At 51.6% G+C, this 22,314-nt stretch overlaps 1 protein-coding gene and 1 long non-coding RNA gene across 4 annotated transcripts in view; both read right to left on the bottom strand.

Annotated features, from left to right (window-relative positions):
* Positions 1–22,314, bottom strand: part of LOC115334751 — a 29,954-nt gene that overhangs the window by 4,967 nt on the left and 2,673 nt on the right. The window lies entirely within an intron of this gene.
* Positions 5,075–9,104, bottom strand: LOC115335313 (SUN domain-containing protein 5-like). Of its 3 annotated transcripts, none has more exons than XM_041119655.1 (6): positions 8,962–9,104; positions 8,301–8,394; positions 7,634–7,746; positions 6,836–7,004; positions 6,385–6,475; positions 5,075–5,580 (listed from the first exon to the last, which is right to left on the bottom strand). In XM_041119655.1, the coding sequence occupies exons 1-6, from the start codon at positions 9,052–9,054 to the stop codon at positions 5,388–5,390; spliced, it is 753 nt and encodes a 250-aa protein (XP_040975589.1). In that variant the 5' UTR covers positions 9,055–9,104; the 3' UTR covers positions 5,075–5,387. The 3 variants fall into 3 exon arrangements, with proteins under 3 accessions (XP_040975589.1, XP_040975590.1, XP_029856653.2); XM_030000793.2 differs by having other exon boundaries at positions 5,292–5,608; positions 6,386–6,475; XM_041119656.1 differs by lacking the exon at positions 8,301–8,394 and having other exon boundaries at positions 5,275–5,608; positions 6,386–6,475.

The following is a 22,314-nucleotide window of genomic DNA, read 5'->3' as shown; positions in this document are numbered from 1 at the left end:
TAACTGAAAGTTGGCTTTAATTCCGATCCCGTACTTAAGCGACTCTCCACGTCTATGCCTCGGTCCTATGACTGACTAGTCCTTTTTTGGAAGGACAAGCTTCACTGCCAGGAGTGAAAGCATTTATTGTCCCTCACAAAATTAGGAAAGCTGAAGCCCAAGTGGAATTGCACCTGGCCAGGGATATTGAAGACAGCAAGCAGGGTTTCTATAAGTAGAAGGCAAAAGGCAGACTCGGGAACATGGGCACCCATTGCTCAGTGAGACGGGGGGCGGGGCACGGGGGGTTGGTTACCCAGGACATGGGAAAAGCTGAGGTACTGAATTCCTTCTTTGCCTCAGTCTTTACTAGCAAGACTGGCCTTCAGGAATCCCAGGTCCCAGAGACGGGGCTGGGGAAGTCTGGAGCAAGGAAGACATACCCTTGCGGGAAAAGGATCAGCTCAGAAAATACTTAAGCAAACTAGACATACATAAGTCTGTGGGCCCTGGTGGGATGTAGCCACAAGTGCTGAGGGAACTGGCTGACGTTGTTGTGAAGCCGCTCTCTATAATCTTTGATTGGTCATGGCAAGTGCAAGAAGTGTCCAAAGACTGGGAAGGTCACCCTCATCTTCCAGAAGAGCAAGAAGGAGGACACAGGGAACTACAGGCCTCGATGGAGCTGACGGAGCAGCTAATCCTGGCAACAAAGGGGAAGTCATGCTTGGCCAACTTGGTGAACTTCTACAGCACAATGACTGGCCTGGTAGATGAGGGGAGAGCCATGGGTACTGTCTACCTGGCCTTCAGTAAGGCCTTTGACACTGTCTCCCGTAAGATCCTCCTCCTAGAGAAGCTGTTGATGTACAGAGAGATGAGCAGACAGCAGGGCGGATCGAAAACTGGCTGAACAGCCAGGTCCGGAGGGTGGTGATCAGCAGCACAGTGTCTAGCTGCAGGCCAGTAACTGGCAGCGTGCCCCAGGGGGGTCAATACTGGGTCCAGCCTTGTTTAACATTTTCAGTAATGATTTGGATGGTGGGGAAGAGTGCACCCTCAGCAAGTTTGCACTGGAAGGAGTGGCTGATATGCCAGCTGATCAGGCTGCCATCCAGAGGGACCTCTGGATGACTCTAACCTCATGAGGCTACAACAAGGACAAGTGATATGTCCTGCACCTGGCGACAAACAACCCCATGCACCAATATATATGCTGGGGACCAGCTGGCTGGGAAGCAGCTCAGCCAAATAGGCCCTGGGGGGGGGGGGCGGTCCTGGTGGACACCAAGTTGACCATGAGCCAGCAATGTGCCCTTCCTGCAAAAAAAAGGCAAATGACATCCTCGGCTGCGTTAGGCAGTATGGCCAGCAGGTTGAGGGAGGTGGTCCTTCCCCTCTACTCCACCCTGGTGAGGCCACACCTCACGGCTGGAAGTGCTGCGTCCAGTTCTGGGCTCCCCAATAAAAGAGAGGCATGGACATTGTTCGAGAAAGGGCTGCAGTGTTGGTGAAGGGACTGGAACACCTCAGCATATGAGGAAAGGCTGAGACAACTTAGCCTAGAGAAGAGAAGGCTCAGGGGGGATCTTATTAAAGTCTATAAATACCTGAAGGGAGGATGCAAAGAGGACGGAGCCTCTTTTCGGTGGTGCGCAGTGACAGGAAAAGAGGCAACGGGCACAAACTGAAAGACAGGAGGTACCCTTGGAACGTCAGGAAACACTTTTTCACTGCGAGGGTGACTAAGAACAGGCACAGCTTACCCAAGGAAGTGGTGGGTTCTCCGCCCTCAGAGATATTCAAAAGGTGTCTGGAGATGGTCTTGGGAAACCTATTCGAGGTGGCCCTGCTTGAGCGTGGAGGCTGGACCAGACCATCTCCAGAGGTCCATTCCAACCTCACCCATCCTGTGATTCTGAGGAAAAGGAACGGGAACAGGGGGTGGAGGAACAATCAGAGGAAAAGAAAAAGGGTGATAAAACCCAGGAGAGGGTAAAGGATGAGAAAAAAGTTGTGGAAGAGAGAAATGAGAACGATGAGTAGGAACAGGAGGAACAGGAGAAAGAAGAGGTTGAGAGGGAGAGAAAACAAGAGAAGAAACAGCATGGGGAAAGGGAAATAGGAAGAGGAAAACCACAAACAAGACTAACAGGAGGAAGAACTGGAGGACTGGGAAGAAGAGGAAAAGGAGAAAGAGGAGGATTCGGAAGAAAACATGGAGGAGGAAAAACAGATGGTGAAAGAGGAGGAAGAGGAAAAGAAGCAGGAGGAAGAACAGGAGAACAGTCTGGAGGTGACTTCTGTGAGGTGTGAAGGAAAAGTATCCTTTCAAGGAAGATGTTATATGTCATCCAAGCAAGTGGACTACCATGGAGGAAGGTATCCAGCACCTCGGGGAATTAGCCGTGTGGCAGATGGTTTATTATGACCCAGACAATGTTCAGTTACCCACAGATCCAGGTGAAGACCACTGCACGCGACCCATGTGGTGGACGTTTAAACGGAGCACACCATTGTCATTTGTCAAGTCATTGGCAGTAACGGACTGGAAAGACGAAGAGGGGACCAACAGTGGATGAACTGGCTGGCTGACTCTGGCGATACAAAGAAAGTCTCTCTTCCTCCCTCGTCTTGGCTGTGGAGGAACTGCCAGACATATTTAGCCAAGAAACTGACGAGAGTTCCAGCAATTTGAGGATAAGTTCTGCCTCCCACCTGTATGGACCAATACCTCAGCTATTAGGAATAAGTGTCCCTCTGCTGAAGAGAGAGGAGATAGAAGGTACGCACCACGGGGTACCGTGGGGTCTTACCCGCGTGAACGCGCAGAGGATATGAAGTGGGATGGAAAATCTACTTTGGTCCTAGATGCGTGGGTACGTGAACTGCAAGGAAAAACAATCACAAATGAGGGTTCTGCCAGGAGAATTGCTGTTCCAGTCTCCAGTGGGCAGTGTGAGCGGTCCAGCAGACAGAGCCCCAGAGCTGATCTTCTTACCGAAAAAGCCGGTCGAAGAAACTTTCTAAGACTCAGGTTTGGAGTCTGAGAAAGCAGGCATTCGTTATTGCAGCGCTGGATGCGCGGGGCATAGCTCCTCCTAGCGTGCATACCGTTACCTACAGCAAGCAAAGCTTATATTGTTCCGATATACACATATTCGTTACATTTCCCCAAACTGTTGCGCATACTCATGTTATTTCCCAGACATTATTTACATAGTGTCCGCCCTTTGGGGCATGCGCTATTAAATGGGTCGGTGGTCTTTTGGGGTCTTTGAAACCCTCTGGTGGTCGTTTTCTTGGTGCCCGCTACTTGAACTCTCTCTCAAGGCAACGCGCAGTGCGGGTCGTCTCAGGGGTGGTTCATCTCTTCTTCCTAGTTAGCTGGCCCTGGCAGGTTTTAATCACAAAGCTCAGCAGAACTTAAGGCTTCCCATCCATTTGTGCATACTGTTAACAAACCTCAAGGTTTTCTTGCATACCAAAAGGTTCAAAGTCGCTCAAGCAAGCACAAATTAAGCGCTACAAAATACAATGGAGTCTTTCGGCTCCAGCCTTCATTCAAGGCATCACAATAGCACCCTGGGACGCCCACCCACCAGCCCCACCTCTCAGGAACCCCTTGGGACCCTCCGACAACACCCAGGGAATGCTCCCGCTACCCCGACGCCCTCCCAACACTACATGCTGTTAGACAGCCGCCAGGAACACGGGCTGCTAACCCTCCCCATCCCTGCAATCCTTTGGACGAGCTTTCCGAGTGGACAGCGAGACTGGCTGCCCGGGATGTCCGTAATGGAGAAGGCGCTACACCCCCGGACACGACGTCCCCAATAGCAACAGCGGGAGGGAAAACCAAAGTGTTGCACGATGCAGCGCCTGGGGGACCAAAGAGCCTAACCTTAGTGCTCGATGGTGGAGCCCGCGACGGGAACACCTCCAGGGCTGCAGAACTGGACAGCCTTTCTGGGAACCCCAGAGACGGTGGTCCGTCAAAAGGAGCGACAGCTCAGGGTCGTCCAAATGCCACGGGGAGGTCCGACTAGCACGGGGCAAAACGCTCGAAAATTCCCCGTCGACACTTATCAACGTGACGCAAAAGGACCCCCGACAGAGAGCGGCGAGATCTAGAAGGGGGACGCTCATGGGCTGAGGAACGGGCTTTCCGACAGGCCAGTCAGACAGGCTCCCCACACCCGTTTTACAGAAACGATGGGTTCACCGACAAACCGACAGCCCGGATGCCGCGAAGGTGCTAGGCCCAACTGTTCCGTCTGCTCCTCCGGCCCCGCTGTCGGGAAAGTGAGGGAGGAGCTCCCAACCCCCGGCCCGGGGAGCCCCGAAGAGCTGTCCCAATGTTATCTAAGCAAGTAGAGGGTTAAAAATTGATGAAGAATTTAGTCAAGTTAGATGCCGCACACACTAAGAAAACCAAATAGGTACACAATGTCTAGGACCAGGGTGACCGTCCCTGAGGTTGTTAGAAGGCATGAGTTAGAGAACTTCTAACCAGGAGCTGGCTATCCTTGAAGAAGGAACATCCTGGAAAATATGTCAGCTATACCTATTCTCATTATCGGGTTTATACTGCATTTTGAGCTAAAGTGCGTCCGTAAGCGAACTACCCTCATTGTAACGCTGAAAATGACACCCCCTGGGCAGGAGACCCCGGCCCAGGCGGAGACCCTTACTCACAGAGCACGCCCAGTAAGAATAAAGATTGTGTAACCACATGCAACTTTTGTAACCATATGCAGCTTACTAACCGATGGGCATTAGAGGGCAGTCTGAGGAAACCCACCAAGTGATAACAATGTAGATGAAAGGAACTCTGGAGAATCCCCCGGCGTGCTAGCTTTGTGGAGTTACCCCCTAGCACCCAAACTTGCACAGCTTTGTAATCCACAACCTCTCGTCTCTGTGTGTGACACTGGCTCATTGCACACCGCGTACCCACACCCCCTTTTGGGACGACACCAAGGCTCGAGGCTCGAGGCTCGGGGCTCGGCCCGCAACCCGCGCCTGCAGGCTGCCCAGTTGCAACGGCAGCGGGGCGGGGCCAGAGAAGGGCTCTGCAGTGGCTGGCGGGGGGCCCTGCCTGTCACCGCCTGGCGGGCGCCATTGGCCGAGAAGCCCGGAGGAGGGTGGGCGGGCTCCTGGGAGAGCTCCTGCAGAGCCGGCTCTGGGGGCGGGTGGCAGTTGCCCTGCTCTTAACGGAAGCCGGGTCCTTCTGCCTGCCCGAGGCTGGTGCCCCTTGCGGAGCCTCCTCGCTGGGTTAAATCTTGGGAATGCCCAATATCGTCCTCTGTTTTAGGAAACAATCAAGTTCTGACCTTTTCCACGCACTCCCTCCCGCCCGCCCCCCAAGGGACCTTCTTGCGCACCCCACTTTGGAGACAGGCCTTCTACACCGATCTCAGTTGCCACATCTTCTTACTTTGTTTTATTTCCCCCCCGCCCCCGTCTGCCTTCTGTTTTTTTACGTTTGTCCTGCTTTTTCTTCTCGGGTTGCGGCTGCCATCTTCCCGTGAACCTGCACTCGATAAATGCAGGTGTACGCTGGGTTTCCCCAGTTGCTCTTCACGAGAAGTTTGATGTATGAAAAGGCTCTGGGAAGCGGCGCGTCCTGCGAAGAAGAGAGGGAAAAGGAAACGGGGGCGTTAAGAGCGACAATGCAATCAACGTATCTCCCCCTGCCAGCCCTGCTCCTGCTCAGGAAGAAGCTCTTGGAAGCGGCTGTGGAAATGTGAGGCTCCCTGCTGGCACCGGGGCTGCTGGGCAGGCTGGGGAGACGGGGAGGGGGAAGGCACCTGGCTGGCATCCTCTGCGTGCCGGCCCGGCTGGGGCTGCGTCTCCCTTCCCTCTGCCGCTTGCTCTGTGCTGACCGAGAGGCCGGGGAGGTGCTGCTCCTATGCGGGGGGCAGCCGGCGTGCAAGGCCACCAAGCTCCCGCTGTCTGCTCTGCCCGCTTTCCTCCTGGCAGGCGCGAGAGCACCGGGAGAGAAGGGGCATGCTGTGCTGGGAGGAGAGGACACTGTCCAGCCTGCCAGCAGGCCACAGGATGGAGCGACGGTGCTGCCCGACGGCTTTCGCCGCCAGGCGTCCGTTTCTCCACGGCACAAAGCCGTTGCTTGGGTGGAGTGGCCGCGTGCGCAGCTGGCTCTGCTGAAGGCAGCGGGTGCAGCCAGGGATCTCTCAGGACTCGTGCTCCCGCGGGCCTGGCCCTGCCCTTCCTATCCTTTTGCTGCTGCCACCACCGCCTGCTACTCAGCCCTCCCAACCCCGCCAGGTCTCTCTCGGCGGTGGTCCGGGCCCCTCTGCCCAGGGAGAAAGCATTCACTCTCTCCCTGCCACGGACTTGCAGGCCAGCCTGTTTTGCTCTTGTCCCCGTGCCTGGACCCTACCTTCAGAGGGAAGGTCTGAATGGCCTCTTTTGCCACGTTGTACGTGAACGTCCCAAGGAGAGTTTCCTCTTCTCCGTCCGCATCCACTCCCTCAGGGGCAAAGCACAAGGACAGCAGCTCAGACTCGTCCCGACAAAGAGGGACCGTACGCGCTGGATCAGCCCTGTTATCTGCCCAGCCTCTCCTGGGGCTCTCGCAGTAGTCTAGCACTGGTTAGGGCGCAGCTCAGTCTCTGCCTTGAGCTTTGGTCAAGAACCCCGAGGTGCTTGGCCAGAACAAGTCTTAAGAGGGATGAAACCTCTAGAGCCCTTGAAGTATCCCGCTGGGGCACTGCAGTGCTCAGGAGAGAGCAGGACACAAACCTCAGCGGATGCGCAAAAGCAAGCAAGACCCTGTCATGGCTTTCCCCCGGGGCCAGATCCCCACCAGAAGCGCCCAGCAGAGACTTACAAAGACAGCGACGTCTCTGGGGGCGCTGGCGACGGTCCCAGATGGAGACACGTCTTTGTAGATGTGCTGCATCGTGACGGCCGGCCAGGTGGACTCGTGCTGGCAACCTGATGACCACCTGGCCCTGAGGCCCTTGGAAAGGCCAGCAGTCTCCTGGGGAAAGATCCGGCTGCAACCAGAACGCGAGAGCGATGAAGGGTGAGAGAGCGTTGGGGCCAACGCAGCTGCCCATGTAGCTTGAAGCCTAGGCACCCGTGCGTCTGCGGGGTCTATTTCAGCTCAAAAGTGAGGCGCCTGTGAGGAAATGGACAAAGGCAGGAGGCCTTCTTCCCTGCCTGACAGAGGGGGCTCTCACTATTACGGCACAGAGGAGAATACCGCTTAGGAAACCACCCTAGTCAGGGCCGAGCAGAAACACGTCTCTGCCCAGTGGCTCTGCAGGGCACCCCCCACCTCCCGCCTCCCACCCCTGAAAAGGTGCTGTTAGGGACGAGTGTGGAAACGGGGTCACCAGGGAGAAGGTCTTTCGCTCAGCTGTGGCAGAGGGCTATGGGCGAGATGCAGCAGTTCAGCTCAGCTCAGCTCAGCTCCGTTCCCCTCCTGAGGGGAACCACTGATTTCTTTCTAGCAAGCCCAGCCCTGTGCTTGAGCTTTGGTTTCAGGAACCTGATCAACACGGTGGGCTTGAGCAGTACCACTGGACTGAGGGGAAAGCCCCTGAGGTTGGTCCCCAACTTCACAGGGAGGAAGGCAGGAAGGGAGGAAGGGAACCAGCACTGATGATTTCTGCTACGATACCTGCAAGATAGCATCAGGAGGGTTGGCAGGGCGAAAGAACCATAAAACCCTGCAGCCCCAGTTCTCTTTGCAGCTGTAGGTCTCGGAAGTTCTCTGCATGTCGATGGTGGCACCTGGAAGGAAGGGAGAGCAGATGACTGCAAGAGGCCACAGACTAGGAGGACTTGGTGCTCAGACACTATTTCTGCCACCGCCGGCCAGCTCCACGTCTGCCAGTCACCACGCTGGCGGGGGTGCCCAGCTGCGCAGGGGAATGACGGCATCCACGTGCCTGGTGACGACTTCTCTCACAGCGCCACGAGAAGGTCTGAGCGGTCTGGGAGACAGCAGGTGCCCGTGTGAATGACAGCAGACCGAAGCTGAGGGTTTGCTGCGTGGGCAGCAAAGGACGGCCCAGCCATTCCCTTTTCAAATGCAGCGGGGAGGAAGAGAGCCCCTCCATCAGCACGGGAAGGCGTGCCAGGGCAGCACCAGAGGCACGCGTGCGGAGGCCGAGGGCAGGACTGGGAGGGAGTCTGAGAGAGCCACTCTGCCACAGCCTTGCTCTTGGTCCCCGTGAAGCGTTGAAGCTCCCCCACTTTGGAGAGCAACGCCTGGAGCACAGGCTCCTCTGGGGAGCGCTACAGACAAGCGCACGGCAAGGAGACTGGGCTGCTTGTGTCCATACCAGAGCTTTTCAGGGCCCAGTCAGACATCTCGACATAGACTTCCAAAGCCATCTTGGACGCTGCCTGGTTCACTTCCTGACCTTCCTGGGAACGCTGCCATAAAGGAACACAGAAAAGGACCGCATCAGCGGGCAGTTCAGCGTGGCTACTAGCGCCCGCGGAGGCAAAGGGTCAGTGTCAGAAATGCAAGGCAAGCCTTGTCCACGGAGCTGCGAGACTCTCTGCTGCTGACGTGAGCCGCGAGGGCTGAGGAACAGTATCTGTGGCCGTGGCCCCGAGGTGGGTTGACGAGGGTCCCCACAGCCTCATCCCCAGCCTCCACGCTCTCCAGGTCAGCCGGGAGGTGGGCTCAGGCTCTGCAAGCGATGGCTGGCCCCGTGAGCGTGCCTGGGTCTCACCAGTGCCTCAGGGGCCCGGCCAGAGCAGCCAGAGGCAATGGTGTGCCAAGGGGAGGCTGTCGGGAGTGCTCCGCTGCCTGAAGCGGCCCGCTTAGACTGGGGCTGGAGAAGGGCCTCTGCAGCGCAGAAGCTCACCCAGCAAAGCCCCTGGGGCAAAGGCTGGGTTGCTGCACTCAGCAGTCCGGCCCCACCAACCACCCCACCGAGTACTTTCTCGGGGGTTCTGCCCAGCCAAGCCTCCTTCCCCAAAACGCACGCTCACCTTCTTGGCACTGCTGATCTCCGCCCTCAGCTGAGCCACCTCCTCCAGAAGAAGCTGCATCTTCTGGTTTTGCTCCGCCAACAAAGCGCGCATGTCCCTGCAGGAACAAGAAAGCAGATCTTGTCAGAGAGCGGCCCGTCCCCTCTGGGGGGGGTGTCTGAGCTTAGCAAGGAGGAGAGACACACATGTGCTTTCCCTGCTTTGCGAGTGCTTCCCTTCTGCATCAGCTTGAGCAAAAGGCAAAGGCAGGGGGGGAAGCACGGGAGCCCTGGCTCTTAGGAAAATGAGTGCAGGTAGCACGAGGTCAGCTGACGCTTCTGCACAGACCATAAGCATGCTTTATGGTTTACTTTTTTATGTTTCTAGCATAAATTGCAAACATCGGGATACATCTCCCAGAAACAAGGTGACAGTCCTGAAAGCTGTTGCTGCTCTTCACCATCCCTATGCAGCCTACTCACAGGCACAACCGCTCTGCGGATCCCTGCATTCCCATGAATTTATCATGTGATAAATTCATCTTATGTATTAATTCATCTTATGTATTTGTTAATCAAACCGGTTTTGTAAGCCTTGCACAGTGGGTTTGCTTTTGCAAGGCAGCGTTAGCTCCTGCAAACAGGTGCAGTTGGAAACTTTGTAACTGTAAGGTCCTGCTAAGTGAACGGGATAGCGGGGCTTTCAATGCCTAATAAGGAAATATTTTAAGGTACGCATGCTCTAAACGACAAGAAACACAGAAGAAGACTACAACTTTCATCCCACGACCCCCTTAGCAACCAGGCGCGCAATCGCAGAAGACGCTAAACAAGGCCACATGGGCCGGGACTCTGGGTTTTAGCTCAGCAACCAAGCTGAGCTATAAAAAGGGGACTCTAAAGGGGTTGGGTGCGCGCCTGTTGGTAGAGCAGAGACTCCGTGGCCGCCCAGCGCTGTTTTGCCTGTTTGCTGCTTGCTTCAATCAATTTTGATTGGACTGTCCACAGGCTGGCGTATAATTTGTCGTCGCCACCCATAACAATTTTGGTGCTGTGACTCGGATAAGGTAACTTGGTTCGGAAGCTAAACTCTGGGGAGGCGCCCCATCTTTGGATGGCCCCGGAGTGGACGATATCCTTTCCAAGACCCTTACCTCCGAACCCTAAATTTGGCAAGCAGGCAAAAGAACACTGCAGTACCCCGTAATTTTTGTGCACAAAGATCCGGGCGAAGACTCCAGGTTAAGTGAGTATTAAAAGCGTTCCCGTTCGGTCGGGGTGGGTTTCCCGAAGTGCGCATGAACGAGACGCTCCCGAGAGGAGCGAAGTGAGTGCGGACCCTCTTGTAGTGCGGTTCTCATTGCCCGCGAGGGCGTGAGCCACGAACGAGGGGCGCGTGTGTGTGTGTGTGAGAAGGCACTTCGGAAGATGGGGCAGAAGAAAAGCAAGCCTTCTGACTCCATGAGGGGCCCCAAGGTGAGGTTACCCGACATACCGCCAGACAGCCCTCTAGGATTAATCATTGCCCATTGGGATGACGGGCCGCCCAGACAAGGCAAAAGTAGAGAAAAAAATGATACATTATTGTATGCAGGTGTGGGGTGGTAAACAAATCAAAGGAGATGGGGTATTTTGGCCTGTTTTTGGGTCATTTGAGGATTGGATATGCCAGGCCCTAAACATATATGTAAATACTAAGGAACCCTTCAGTTTAGAAGAGAGTGAATATGCTAGTTTATGGATAAGATTAGATACCCGAGTCCACGTGTTTACTCTAAGTGAAAAGAACCATAGGAAAAAAACTAAAAACCCCGAAGAACTTCCTGCACCTCCTCCCCCTTATGTTCCCCCTACACCCACGCCTGACCCAACCCCCCCTCCCTCCTCTCCCCCAACAGTCCCAGACCCAGACTTAGGCTCTCCTAGTTCCCCTGAAGAGACTCGGAGAATAACGAGGAGTCAGACTAGGAGGAAAGAGCAGTTAGAGGAAAGACTATACCCCTTAAGAGAAATAGCTATGGGAGGACCACAACCTGGCATGGGATTTGTGCCAGTACCTTTGAACTCCGGAGATATAAGGGAATTTAAGAAGGAGATAGATAGGGAACCTTTTAGAAGACCCTTTGGGAGTATCCGAAAGGTTAGACCAGTTTTTGGGTCCTAATGTATATACCTGGGAAGAGTTGCAGGCAATTTTAGGCATACTATTCACAGTAGAAGAAAGGGGAATGATTCGAAGAGCAGGAATGAGAGTTTGGGATCAGCAGCACCAACACGGACCAGGCGCAGATATTAAATGGCCGTTACAGCGGCCGAACTGGGATAACCAGAATGCAGAACATAGAACTCACATGGCGGATCTGCGTACTATAATTGTTCAAGGCATTAAGGAATCTGTTCCCCGAGGACAGAATATTAACAAAGCATTTAGTGAACACCAAAAGAAAGATGAGACCCCCACTGAATGGTTAGAGAGACTGAGAAAGAATCTGCAGCTCTATTCCGGGCTGGACCCTGCCACTCCGGTAGGGCAAGCCCTGTTAAAAACTCAGTTTGTGGCGAAATCATGGGTAGATATTAGAAAGAAACTGGAAAAGTTGGAAGATTGGCAGGAGCGAGGATTAGATGAATTGTTAAGAGAAGCTCAGAAAGTGTATGTGAGAAGGGAGGAAGAGATCCAGAAAAGGCAAGCAAGGATTTTGGTGGCAGCTGTCCGAGAAGGACAGAGAGGAGTAGCACCCCGTACGGGGGGATGTAGTGCCCAGGGGCCAAAGGAAAGACCCCAAGGAAGCCAGGGTGACACAAAGGATTTGAGACAGGTTGAGTGTTTCTACTGTCAAAAGAAAGGACACCTGAGGAGGAACTGTAGAAAGCGTATACAGGATGAACGGATGTTTAAAGAAGATTAGGGGGGTCAGGGGCTCTATTTGCTGGGGACCCCTAAGAAAACAGAGCCCTTGATAAAATTAAAATTAGGTCCCCAGCATCAAGAAGTTGAGTTCCTTGTGGACTCTGGGGCAGAAAGATCTACTGTCCAGTGAGTACCCCGAGGATGCTCACTGTCTTCGGAGAAATTGCAAGTGATAGGAGCAAAAGGGGAACCGTTTCAGGTACCAATAATAAAAGGAGTGGAAATAGAAACTCCATCTCAATTTGGAATAGGATCCTTTTTGTTGGTACCTGAAGCAGAATACAATTTATTAGGAAGAGATCTAATGATTGAATTAGGGATTAACTTAGAGATAAAGAACCAAGAAATAACGGTAAAATTGTGTGTTTTGACAACGGAGGATGAAGCAAAAATCAATCCTGAAGTATGGTCTACCCCGGAATCAGTAGGACGATTAGACATTGCTCCCTTTGAAGTCACTATTAAGAACCCAGAAGTTCCAATTAGAGTCAAACAATATCCCATGTCACAAGAAGGCAGACATGGACTACAACCAGTAATCGAAAGGTTGTTGCAGCAAGGATTATTAGAACCTTGCATGTCACCACACAATACCCCCATTCTGCCCATAAAGAAATCAGATGGGTCCTACCGTTTAGTACAGGATTTAAGAGAAGTAAATAAGAGGACTATTACTAGATTCCCAGTGGTAGCCAATCCATATACTTTACTGAGTCAACTTTCCCCCGAATTAAAATGGTATAGTGTAATAGACTTAAAGGACTCATTTTGGGCTTGCCCTCTAAAGGAAAACTGTAGGGATTATTTTGCCTTTGAATGGGAAGATCCTGAAACCCATAGGAAACAACAATTAAGATGGACTGTACTCCCACAGGGGTTTACAGAATCACCAAATTTGTTTGGGCAAGCTTTAGAACAAGTATTAGACACTTTTGAATTAAACCCAGAAGTGATTTTAGTGCAGTATGTAGATGATCTGTTGTTAGCTGGGGAAGATCAGGAGGCTGTTAGAAATGAGAGCATTAGATTATTGAACTTCTTAAGCCTAAAGGGATTGAAAGTTTCAAAGTCTAAATTGCAGTTTACTGAAGAGGAAGTAAAATACTTAGGACACTGGCTGAGCAAGGGAACTAAGAAACTAGACCCTGAACGAGTGAACGGTATTTTATCCCTCCAGGCACCAACAAACAAGAGGCAGATAAGGCAATTGTTAGGACTTTTAGGGTACTGTAGACAATGGATTGAAAATTATAGCAGCAAAGTGAAGTTTTTGTATCAGAAATTAGTGGGAGTAGGATTAATAAAATGGACTCAAGAGGACGAACAGAGTCTAGAAAACCTCAAAGCTGACCTTGTAAATGCTCCGGTGTTAAGTTTACCTGATAGTAAACGACCATTTTATTTGTTTGTGAATTCAGAGGGAGGAACAGCCTTTGGGATACTAACCCAGGAGTGGGCTGGAAGAAAGAAACCCATAGGCTATTTTTCTAAACTATTAGATCCGGTTAGCAGGGGATGGCCTACTTGCTTACAAGCTATAGTAGCCACGGCCCTTTTAGTTGAAGAAGCTAGGAAAGTAACTCTAGGGGGAGAATTGAAAGTATATACACCTCATAACATACGGGGAGTATTACAGCAGAAGGCAGACAAATGGATCACTGACGCCAGGCTGCTGAAATATGAGGGTATTTTAATACATTCCCCCAAGTTGGAACTTGAAACAACTAGCTTGCAAAACCCAGCTCAATTCTTATATGGGGAACCAAGTGAGAACCTAATTCATGATTGCGTGCAATTAATAGAACACCAAACCAAAATTAGAGAAGATTTAGAAGAAGAAGAACTACCGAACGGGTTGAAATTATTTGTAGATGGGTCATCACGAGTGGTAAATGGGAAGCGAATATCAGGGTATGCGATAATAGATGGGACCACCCTAGAGGTGAAAGAATCTGGCCCCCTTGAGGCGACGTGGTCAGCCCAAGCTTGTGAATTATATGCGGTATTAAGAGCTTTGCAGTTATTGAAAAATAAACAAGGGACGATATTTACAGATTCCAAATATGCATTCGGGGTAGTTCATACCTTTGGCAAAATTTGGGAAGAACGAGGGTTAGTAAACTCTCAAGGGAAGGGCCTAGTACATGAGGCCTTGATAAAACAAACTCTAGAGGCTCTAAGAGGACCCAAACAAATTGCAGTAGTACATGTGAAAGGCCATCAGAGGGGTATCAATAAACAAATAAGGGGAAATAATTTAGCTGATGAAGAAGCAAAGAAAGCCGCCTTACTAATCATAAAGGAAGTGGAACAGACACAGACTCCAATAAAAGCCAATGGTACCGTGAGTTTTACCACTCAAGAAAAGGAAAAACTCAAACAAGCGGGAGTTATTGAAAAGGACGGGAAATGGTGTCTCCCTGATGGGAGAGAAGTAATTCCAAAGGGGGCGGCATGGAGAATAATGAGAGAATTTCATAGGCAAACTCATTGGGGAGTACAAGCATTGGTAGACCAATTCAGAACTAAGTATATGTGTATAGGAATATATGATATAGCCAAAAAAATCGTTGGGGAATGTTTAACATGCCAAAAGGTAAATAAGCATCAGCTCAGGGAAGGAGTACTAGGAGGATGCGAACTAGCTAAGAGACCATTTGAAAGAATACAAATCGATTTTACCGAACTTCCCAAAGCGGGCAGATACAAATATCTCCTAGTACTAGTGGACCATTTGACCCACTTTGTGGAGGCCTTTCCGGTAGCCCGAGCCACTGCAAAAACTGTAGTCAAAGTACTGCTGGAAAACATCATACCGCGGTATGGAAACATAGCAGTAATTGATTCAGATCGGGGACCCCATTTTACCTCCAAGGTTATCAAGGAGATCTTGGATCTCTTAGGAGCTAAATGGGAATATCATACCCCATGGCATCCACAGAGTTCAGGAAAAGTGGAAAGAATGAATGAGGAAATTAAAAAACATTTGACTAAATTGATCATTGAAACTAAAATGAATTGGATAAAATGTTTGCCATTAGCCTTATTAAATGTAAGGACACAACCCAGAGCAGACACTGGGGTCTCTCCTTTTGAAATGTTATATGGGATGCCCTATGACCTAGAAATACCGATTGAACACCCAAAGGTAGAAGAAAAATTCTTACAGGAATATCTCATCGAACTCATGAAGAGACGACAAGAATTGATAAAGAAAGGACTGATAGTGCAGAGACCACCCTTAGATATTGCAATACACAAAATTACACCTGGAGATAAAGTACTGATCAAAACTTGGAAAGAATCATCTCTAACTGCCTGTTGGGAGGGACCGTTTCTTGTTTTGCTTACTACAGAGACTGCAGTCCGGACTGCCGAAAGAGGATGGACTCATGCAAGCAGAATCAAAGGACCAATTCAGAGCTCACATTGGGAGGCAATTAGAGACCCTGACAGCTTGAAAATTACGTTCCGAAGGAAAGCAGATGAGTGAGACTGTCTTTTGTAACAACCCTAACTGTATATGTTATCCCTTTGTATGTTATAGGTGTAAACTCTGTAGAGAAAAGTGGTGGGTCCATTGCCCCTATAGATATTCCCCTAGCGGTATTTGCCACGAATGTTATAATCACGAACGGGAATTAACTGAACAAGCATTACATGTGGGAGTAGCAACTGGAAAAATTCAGACGGGTCGTGACCAGAGTGAGGTGTAGAGTCTGGGAGGTGAAAAATAAGAGTTGAGAGATCTGTAAGTCAAAGTTGACTAAATATGACAAAGGAGGTTCCCCTGAAGAATACGACTGCTGCCGAGAAGATAGTACACTTCGCTGCTCTAAGCAACAGAGTAGGCAGAGGAAGAGGCAGAGGCGTACTGCTGTGGGGATTGAGGTTAATGAACCACCTCCAGAGTTGGCACATGAGGTCCCTTGACTCACAACTCCCAGACCCAATGACCTCAGGGCTGCCCCGAAGTTCCTCATCTCCCTCAGGGAGTAGAACTGAAAACCAAATTAAATGTCAAACATGTAGAAATATTTATAGGAAGAGCAAGGCCACACCACTTTTCTCAATCTTAAATCTAAGTATATGGATAATGAGTCTGCTATCAATGCTGACGGAATCTGCCTGTGGGAACGAAAATCCTCATCAACCATATAAGTGGACGTTTAGTAGATGGGATGATCAGAAAATTCTTGATACTACCATTACCGCAGGGGCACCCACATTTATTATTACCAATTGTAAATTATTTGAAACCTTAATAGGAGATCATTATATATGTCAACAAACACCAGATGAAGGAAATGCAAAAGCCACCTATTGGTGCCCCAGTTCTAACCCAAGAAAAAGTTATTGCAACTATCCGGGGGAATATTATTGTGCTTATTGGGGATGCGAAACTATAACAACAGGAGGTTGGAAAGTCCAAACTTCTGACCCATATCTTAAAGTTGACAGGGGACCCACGAAATGCAAAAAGCCTACTTATGGATTTGAAGGAGGTTTGGCTACTCTTGGTAATTGTAAGTACCTAATGATTCAAATATTGCAACCCCAACATGATGGATGGGAAATCGGTAAGACCTGGGGAGTAAGATTTTGGGAACAGGGAAGCGACAGGGGAATACTTACTGTTATCAAAAAGGAAAAGATAAAACATCTGCAGGCTGTAGGTCCTAATTCAGTAGTTAAGGAACCCAAAATACTACCCCCAACCCATGATGTAACCATAGGAAGAAATAATATTACCGAAGAAACCCTGACAGAAAGAAATCAGTCAGATCCTCTATGGGGAGGAACCCCAAGGAAAAGTAATCCATCAGATCCTCTATGGGAAATAATACAAGCTACCTACCAAACTTTAAATCATACCAAACCAAACTTAACAGAGGGTTGTTGGCTTTGTTATGATGTCAATCCACCTTTTTATGAGGCAATTGGAATTAATGACACATATAACTTGAGCTCAGAAGCAGCACCTTCCCAATGCTCTTGGGGAAATAGGAAAGAGGGAATAACCATGCAACATGTTACTGGAATAGGGGCCTGTATAGGTACAGTACCTAGGGCAAAACAAACACTGTGTAGTTCTATTAATACCAGCATCAACAAAACTGCTGGAAAATGGATTATTTCCCAGGAAGGGGCTCGATGGATATGTTCAAAAACGGGACTTACTCCGTGTGTATCTCTAAATGTGTTTGATGCTTCTCGTGAATACTGTATACTAGTCACTATTATCCCGAGAATATTGTATCACCAAGAAGGTGTAATTTATGACTATTACGATATTGACACACAAAAAAGAGTGAAAAGAGAACCCATAACTGCGATCACAATAGCCACACTGTTAGGTATTGGGGCAGTAGGAGCAGGGACAGGAATCACCTCACTCATCCAACAGAAACAAGGATTTAACTCCTTAAGGGCTGCTATAGATGAAGATTTAGAAAGAATTGAAAAAATCAATAACAGCATTAGAAAAATCTTTAACCTCACTATCAGAAGTAGTGCTACAAAACTGGAGAGGGATGGATCTCTTATTCCTACAGCAAGGGGGGCTCTGTGCAACTCTAGGAGAGGAATGCTGTTTCTATGCTGATCACACGGGAATAGTGAGAGATACCATGACAAAATTACGAGAAAGGTTAGAAAAAAGGAAAAGGGATAGAGAAGCCCAACAGAACTGGTATGAGTCCTGGTTCACCCAATCCCCCTGGTTAACTACTCTGCTGTCAACCATAGCAGGACCAATAGCTGTATTAATGTTGATTTTAACTTTTGGACCTTGTATATTAAATAGAATTATTGAATTAGTAAAAAATCGATTAGAAGCTACACACCTAATGTTATTAAAAGGGCAGCATGAAGCCGAAATTGTTGAAAGAGAAACTCCCCTTCTTTCTCTAGCTCGAGAAACCATAATCCGGTTTGACCAACAAAATGATGAAAACAAAAAGGGGGGATTGTGATAAATTCATCTTATGTATTAATTCATCTTATGTATTTGTAATCAAACCGGTTTTGTAAGCCTTGCACAGTGGGTTTGCTTTTGCAAGGCAGCGTTAGCTCCTGCAAACAGGTGCAGTTGGAAACTTTGTAACTATAAGGTCCTGCTAAGTGAACGGGATAGCTCGGCTTTCAATGCCTAATAAGGAAATATTTTAAGGAACGCATGCTCTAAACGACAAGAAACACAGAAGAAGACTACAACCTTCATCCCACGACCCCCTTAGCAACCAGGCGCGCAATCGCAGAAGACGCTAAACAAGGCCACGTGGGCCGGGACTCTGGGTTTTAGCCCAGCAACCAAGGGCTATAAAAAGGGGACTCTAAAGGGGTCGGGTGCGCGCCTGTTGGTAGAGCAGAGACTCCGTGGCCGCCCAGTGCTGTTTTGCCTGTTTGCTGCTTGCTTCAATCAATTTTGATTGGACTGTCCACAGGCTGGCGTATAATTTGTTGTCGACACCCATAACAATCATCTCACCGTCCTCGGCAGAGCCTGTTTCCGAAATTGCAAACATCAGGCTACATCTCCCAGAAACAAGGTGACAGTCCTGAAAGCTGTTGCTGCTCTTCACCTTCCCTGTGGAAACTATTCACAGGCACAAGCGCCCTGAGACTCCCTGCATTCCCAGAGACCTGACAGCTCAAAGTTCTCGGCAGAGCCTTTTTCTGAAATTGCACGTGTCCGGCTACTTCTCCCACAAAGAAGCTGCCAGCCCTGAAAGCTGTTACTGCTCTTCATATTCCCCGTGCAGCCTATTCACAGGCACAAGCGCTCTGCAGATCCCTGCTTTCCCACAGACCTGACAGCTCAAAGTTCTTGGCAGAGCTTCTTACCGAAATTGCAAATGTCCGAGGACTTCTCCCACAAGGAACGTGCCAGCCCTGAAAGCTGTTGCTGCTCTTCACCGTCCCCGGGCAGCCTACTCACAGGCACAACCGCTCTGCGGATCCCTGCATTCCCATGGATTTAATATCTCACCGTCCTCACCAGAACCTGTTTCCAACATTGCAAACGTCCTGGTACTTCTCCCACAAGGAAGGTGCCAGCCCTGAAAGCTGTTGCTGCCCTTCACCTTCCCTGTGCAGACTATTCACAGGCACAAGTGCCCTGCAGATCCCTGCTTTCCCACAGACCTGACAGCTCACCGTTTGCAGCCTCATCTCTTTCCAAAATTGCAAACATCGGGATACATCTCCCACAAACAAGGTGACAGTCCTGAAAGCTGTTACTGCTCTTCACCATCCCTATGCAGCCTACTCACAGGCACAACCGCTCTGCGGATCCCTGCATTCCCATGGATTTAACATCTCACCGTCCTCGGCAGAGCCTCTTTCGAAATTGCAAACATCAATCCCTTGGCTTGCACTGACCCTCAGACATCCCCTTTCTCCCCCCGTCCGCAGCAGAAACATGTAGTACGTACACGGCCAAGACGCGTGTGCTCAGCATGCGTCCACAGGGAGACGAGGGCACCTGCCGGCTGGCCAGCAAGGCTGAAGGCCGTCCCTGGGCAAAGAAACCAGAGAAAAGTTAGGCCTGTCTCTTGAGGTCTCTTCACTAGGATGCCCAGCCACACGTGTTGCAGCTCCCTGTGGGGAGGCGGGCACCGAGTCCTACCCACTCCCTCCCTGGGGCAAAGAGCAGCAGGGCAGCCTGCACTTCTCCGGCCACTTGGCACAGCTGGCCAGAGCTCTGGCACACTGCAGCTCTCCGAGTTCACCCCAGAGGACTTCGCGGCAAGCAGCAGTGCTGAGCTTACTTGCAATTTCTGTGGCCTTGTCGCGCCCCTTGGCAGGCCCTTGAGCGGCTGAGCCGGCAGCTGGCATCGAAGGCAGGGTCAGCACCTCCATCTCTATGCAGAGGTTACTGGGGGAGGAAAAAGACAAATGCCGGTTGCCCACCGTCCCCACGCCACGGGAGCCGAGGTGGGCTCAGGAGGAGCCCGAGCGGAGGCCCTTGCCAGAGGACGGGCCGTCCCAGCAGCAGCGAGAGAGGGCAGCACAGCTGGGCTGCTTCTAGGGGTCCCCTCCTCTCCTTTCCCCATCCTTTGCTTTACAGGCCTGCAGCGGGAGAAGAGGAAGCAAGCTGGCAGCGGCAGTCCCCCGCCTTGGGAAGCCGACCCGGCAGCACAGCCCCATTCCCACCCCGTCCCTCCCTGCTCCCTGGGCCCTGGCACTAACCCGCCCCTTGGCAGGCACCTCTCAGTGGCCCTTCGCGGAGGGGGCACAGGCTGCTGTCCCCCACCGCGGCCCCCCACTTCTTCCCTGGGCACTGCCGGTCTCCCAGCCCCTCTCCTCTCTGCACAGCTGCCCCCCTCAGCCAGGCAGGACTGTGCCTCAGCGTCCCGAGGGGGCCAGGCTCAGGTCCCAGGGGCTTGGCCCCCCCGTGCAGCAAAATCTCCCTGTGCTGCTAGCAGGGCTGGGCTCCGACCCCTGCAGCACGAGGCCACCGCCTCCCCAAAAGCCCCTGCTGCACCCTGGCTTTTGGCCGGGAGAGCGAGCCGGGCTTTCAGCCGAGACCCATCCCCACAGAAGGGGGGCTTTGCAAGCCACGGGGCTCTTCAGAAAACCCCTGTCGGCTCCCCCACGCTTCCCCACTGACCGTGCGAGGCCACGTCCGTGCTACCACCCTAACCTGAAGGCCCGGGCAGGAGCAGCCCACTTCGTACCTGCTCGTCTGGCAGCGGCTAGGCCCCGCTGCCTCTCCTGCCGGCTCTTGGTCGGCCTCGTTCCCCAAGGAGCCTTTGGAGGCCCCTTGGCGTCTTCGCTGGGGGGCCTTTCTCCTCGCCATCTCTGGGCAAAGGCAGGCTCCCCGCTCAGCTCTTCCTCCTCAGCCCCAGCAGTGCGGCCTGTCCGGGCAAAACCACTGCCTCAGGGGCCCGGCCAGAGCAGCCAGAGGCAATGGTGTGCCAAGGGGAGGCTGTCGGGAGTGCTCCGCTGCCTGAAGCGGCCCGCTTAGGCTGGGGCTGGAGAAGGGCCTCTGCAGCGCAGAAGCTCACCCAGCAAAGCCCCTGGGGCAAAGGCTGGGTTGCTGCACTCAGCAGTCCGGCCCCACCAACCACCCCACCGAGTACTTTCTCGGGGGTTCTGCCCAGCCAAGCCTCCTTCCCCAAAACGCACGCTCACCTTCTTGGCACTGCTGATCTCCGCCCTCAGTTGAGCCACCTCCTCCAGAAGAAGCTGCATCTTCTGGTTTGGCTCCGCCAACAAAGCGCGCAAGTCCCTGCAGGAACAAGAAAGCAGATCTTGTCAGAGAGCGGCCCGTCCCCTCTGGGGGGTGTCTGAGCTCAGCAAGGAGGAGAGACACACATGTGCTTTCCCTGCTTTGCGCGTGCTTCCCTTCTGCACCAGCTTGAGCAAAAGGCAAAGGCAGGGGGGAAGCACGGGAGCCCTGGCTCTTAGGAAAATGAGTGCAGGTAGCACGAGCTCGGCCGACGCTTCGGCACAGACCATAAGCATGCTTTATGGTTTACTTTTTTATGTTTCTAGCATAAATTGCAAACATCGGGATACATCTCCCAGAAACAAGGTGACAGTCCTGAAAGCTGTTGCTGCTTTTCACTGTCCCCGTGCTGCCTATTCACAGGCACAAGCGCCCTGAGACTCCCTGCATTCCCAGAGACCTGACAGCTCAAAGTTCTCGGCAGAGCCTTTTTCTGAAATTGCACGTGTCCGGCTACTTCTCCCACAAAGAAGCTGCCAGCCCTGAAAGCTGTTACTGCTCTTCATATTCCCCGTGCAGCCTATTCACAGGCACAGGCGCCCTGAGAATCCCTGCTTTCCCAGAGACCTGACAGCTCACCGTTTGCGGAAGAACCTCTTTCCAAAATTGCAAACATCGGGCTACATCTCCCAGAAGGAAGGTGCCAGCCCTGAAAGCTGTTGCTGCTCTTCACCATCCCTATGCAGCCTACTCACAGGCACAACCGCTCTGCGGATCCCTGCATTCCCATGGATTTATCATCTCACCGTCCTCGGCAGAGCCTGTTTCCGAAATTGCAAACATCAGGCTACATCTCCCAGAAACAAGGTGACAGTCCCGAAAGCTGTTGCTGCTCTTCACCTTCCCTGTGGAAACTATTCACAGGCACAAGTGCCCTGCAGATCCCTGCTTTCCGACTGACCTGACAGCTCAAAGGTCTCGGCAGAGCCTTTTCCTGAAATTGCAAACGTCCGGCTAGTTCTCCCACAAAGAAGGTGCCAGCCTCGAAAGCTGTTGCTGCCCTTCACCGTCCCTGGGCAGCCTACTCACAGGCACAAGCGCCCTGCGGATCCCTGCTTTCCAAGAGATCTGACAGCTCAAAGTTCTCGGCAGAGCCTGTTTCCGAAATTGCAAACGTCTGGCTACTTCTCCCACAAGGAAGGTGCCGGCCCTCAAAGCTGTTGCTGCTCTTCACCTTCTCCGTGCAGCCTATTCACAGGCACAAGTGCCCTGCGGATTCCTGCTTTCCC

This window comes from Aquila chrysaetos, chromosome 24 (assembly GCF_900496995.4).
Source record: "Aquila chrysaetos chrysaetos chromosome 24, bAquChr1.4, whole genome shotgun sequence".
Taxonomy (NCBI): domain Eukaryota; kingdom Metazoa; phylum Chordata; class Aves; order Accipitriformes; family Accipitridae; genus Aquila; species Aquila chrysaetos.
This window is presented reverse-complemented; position numbering and strand designations above follow the sequence as displayed.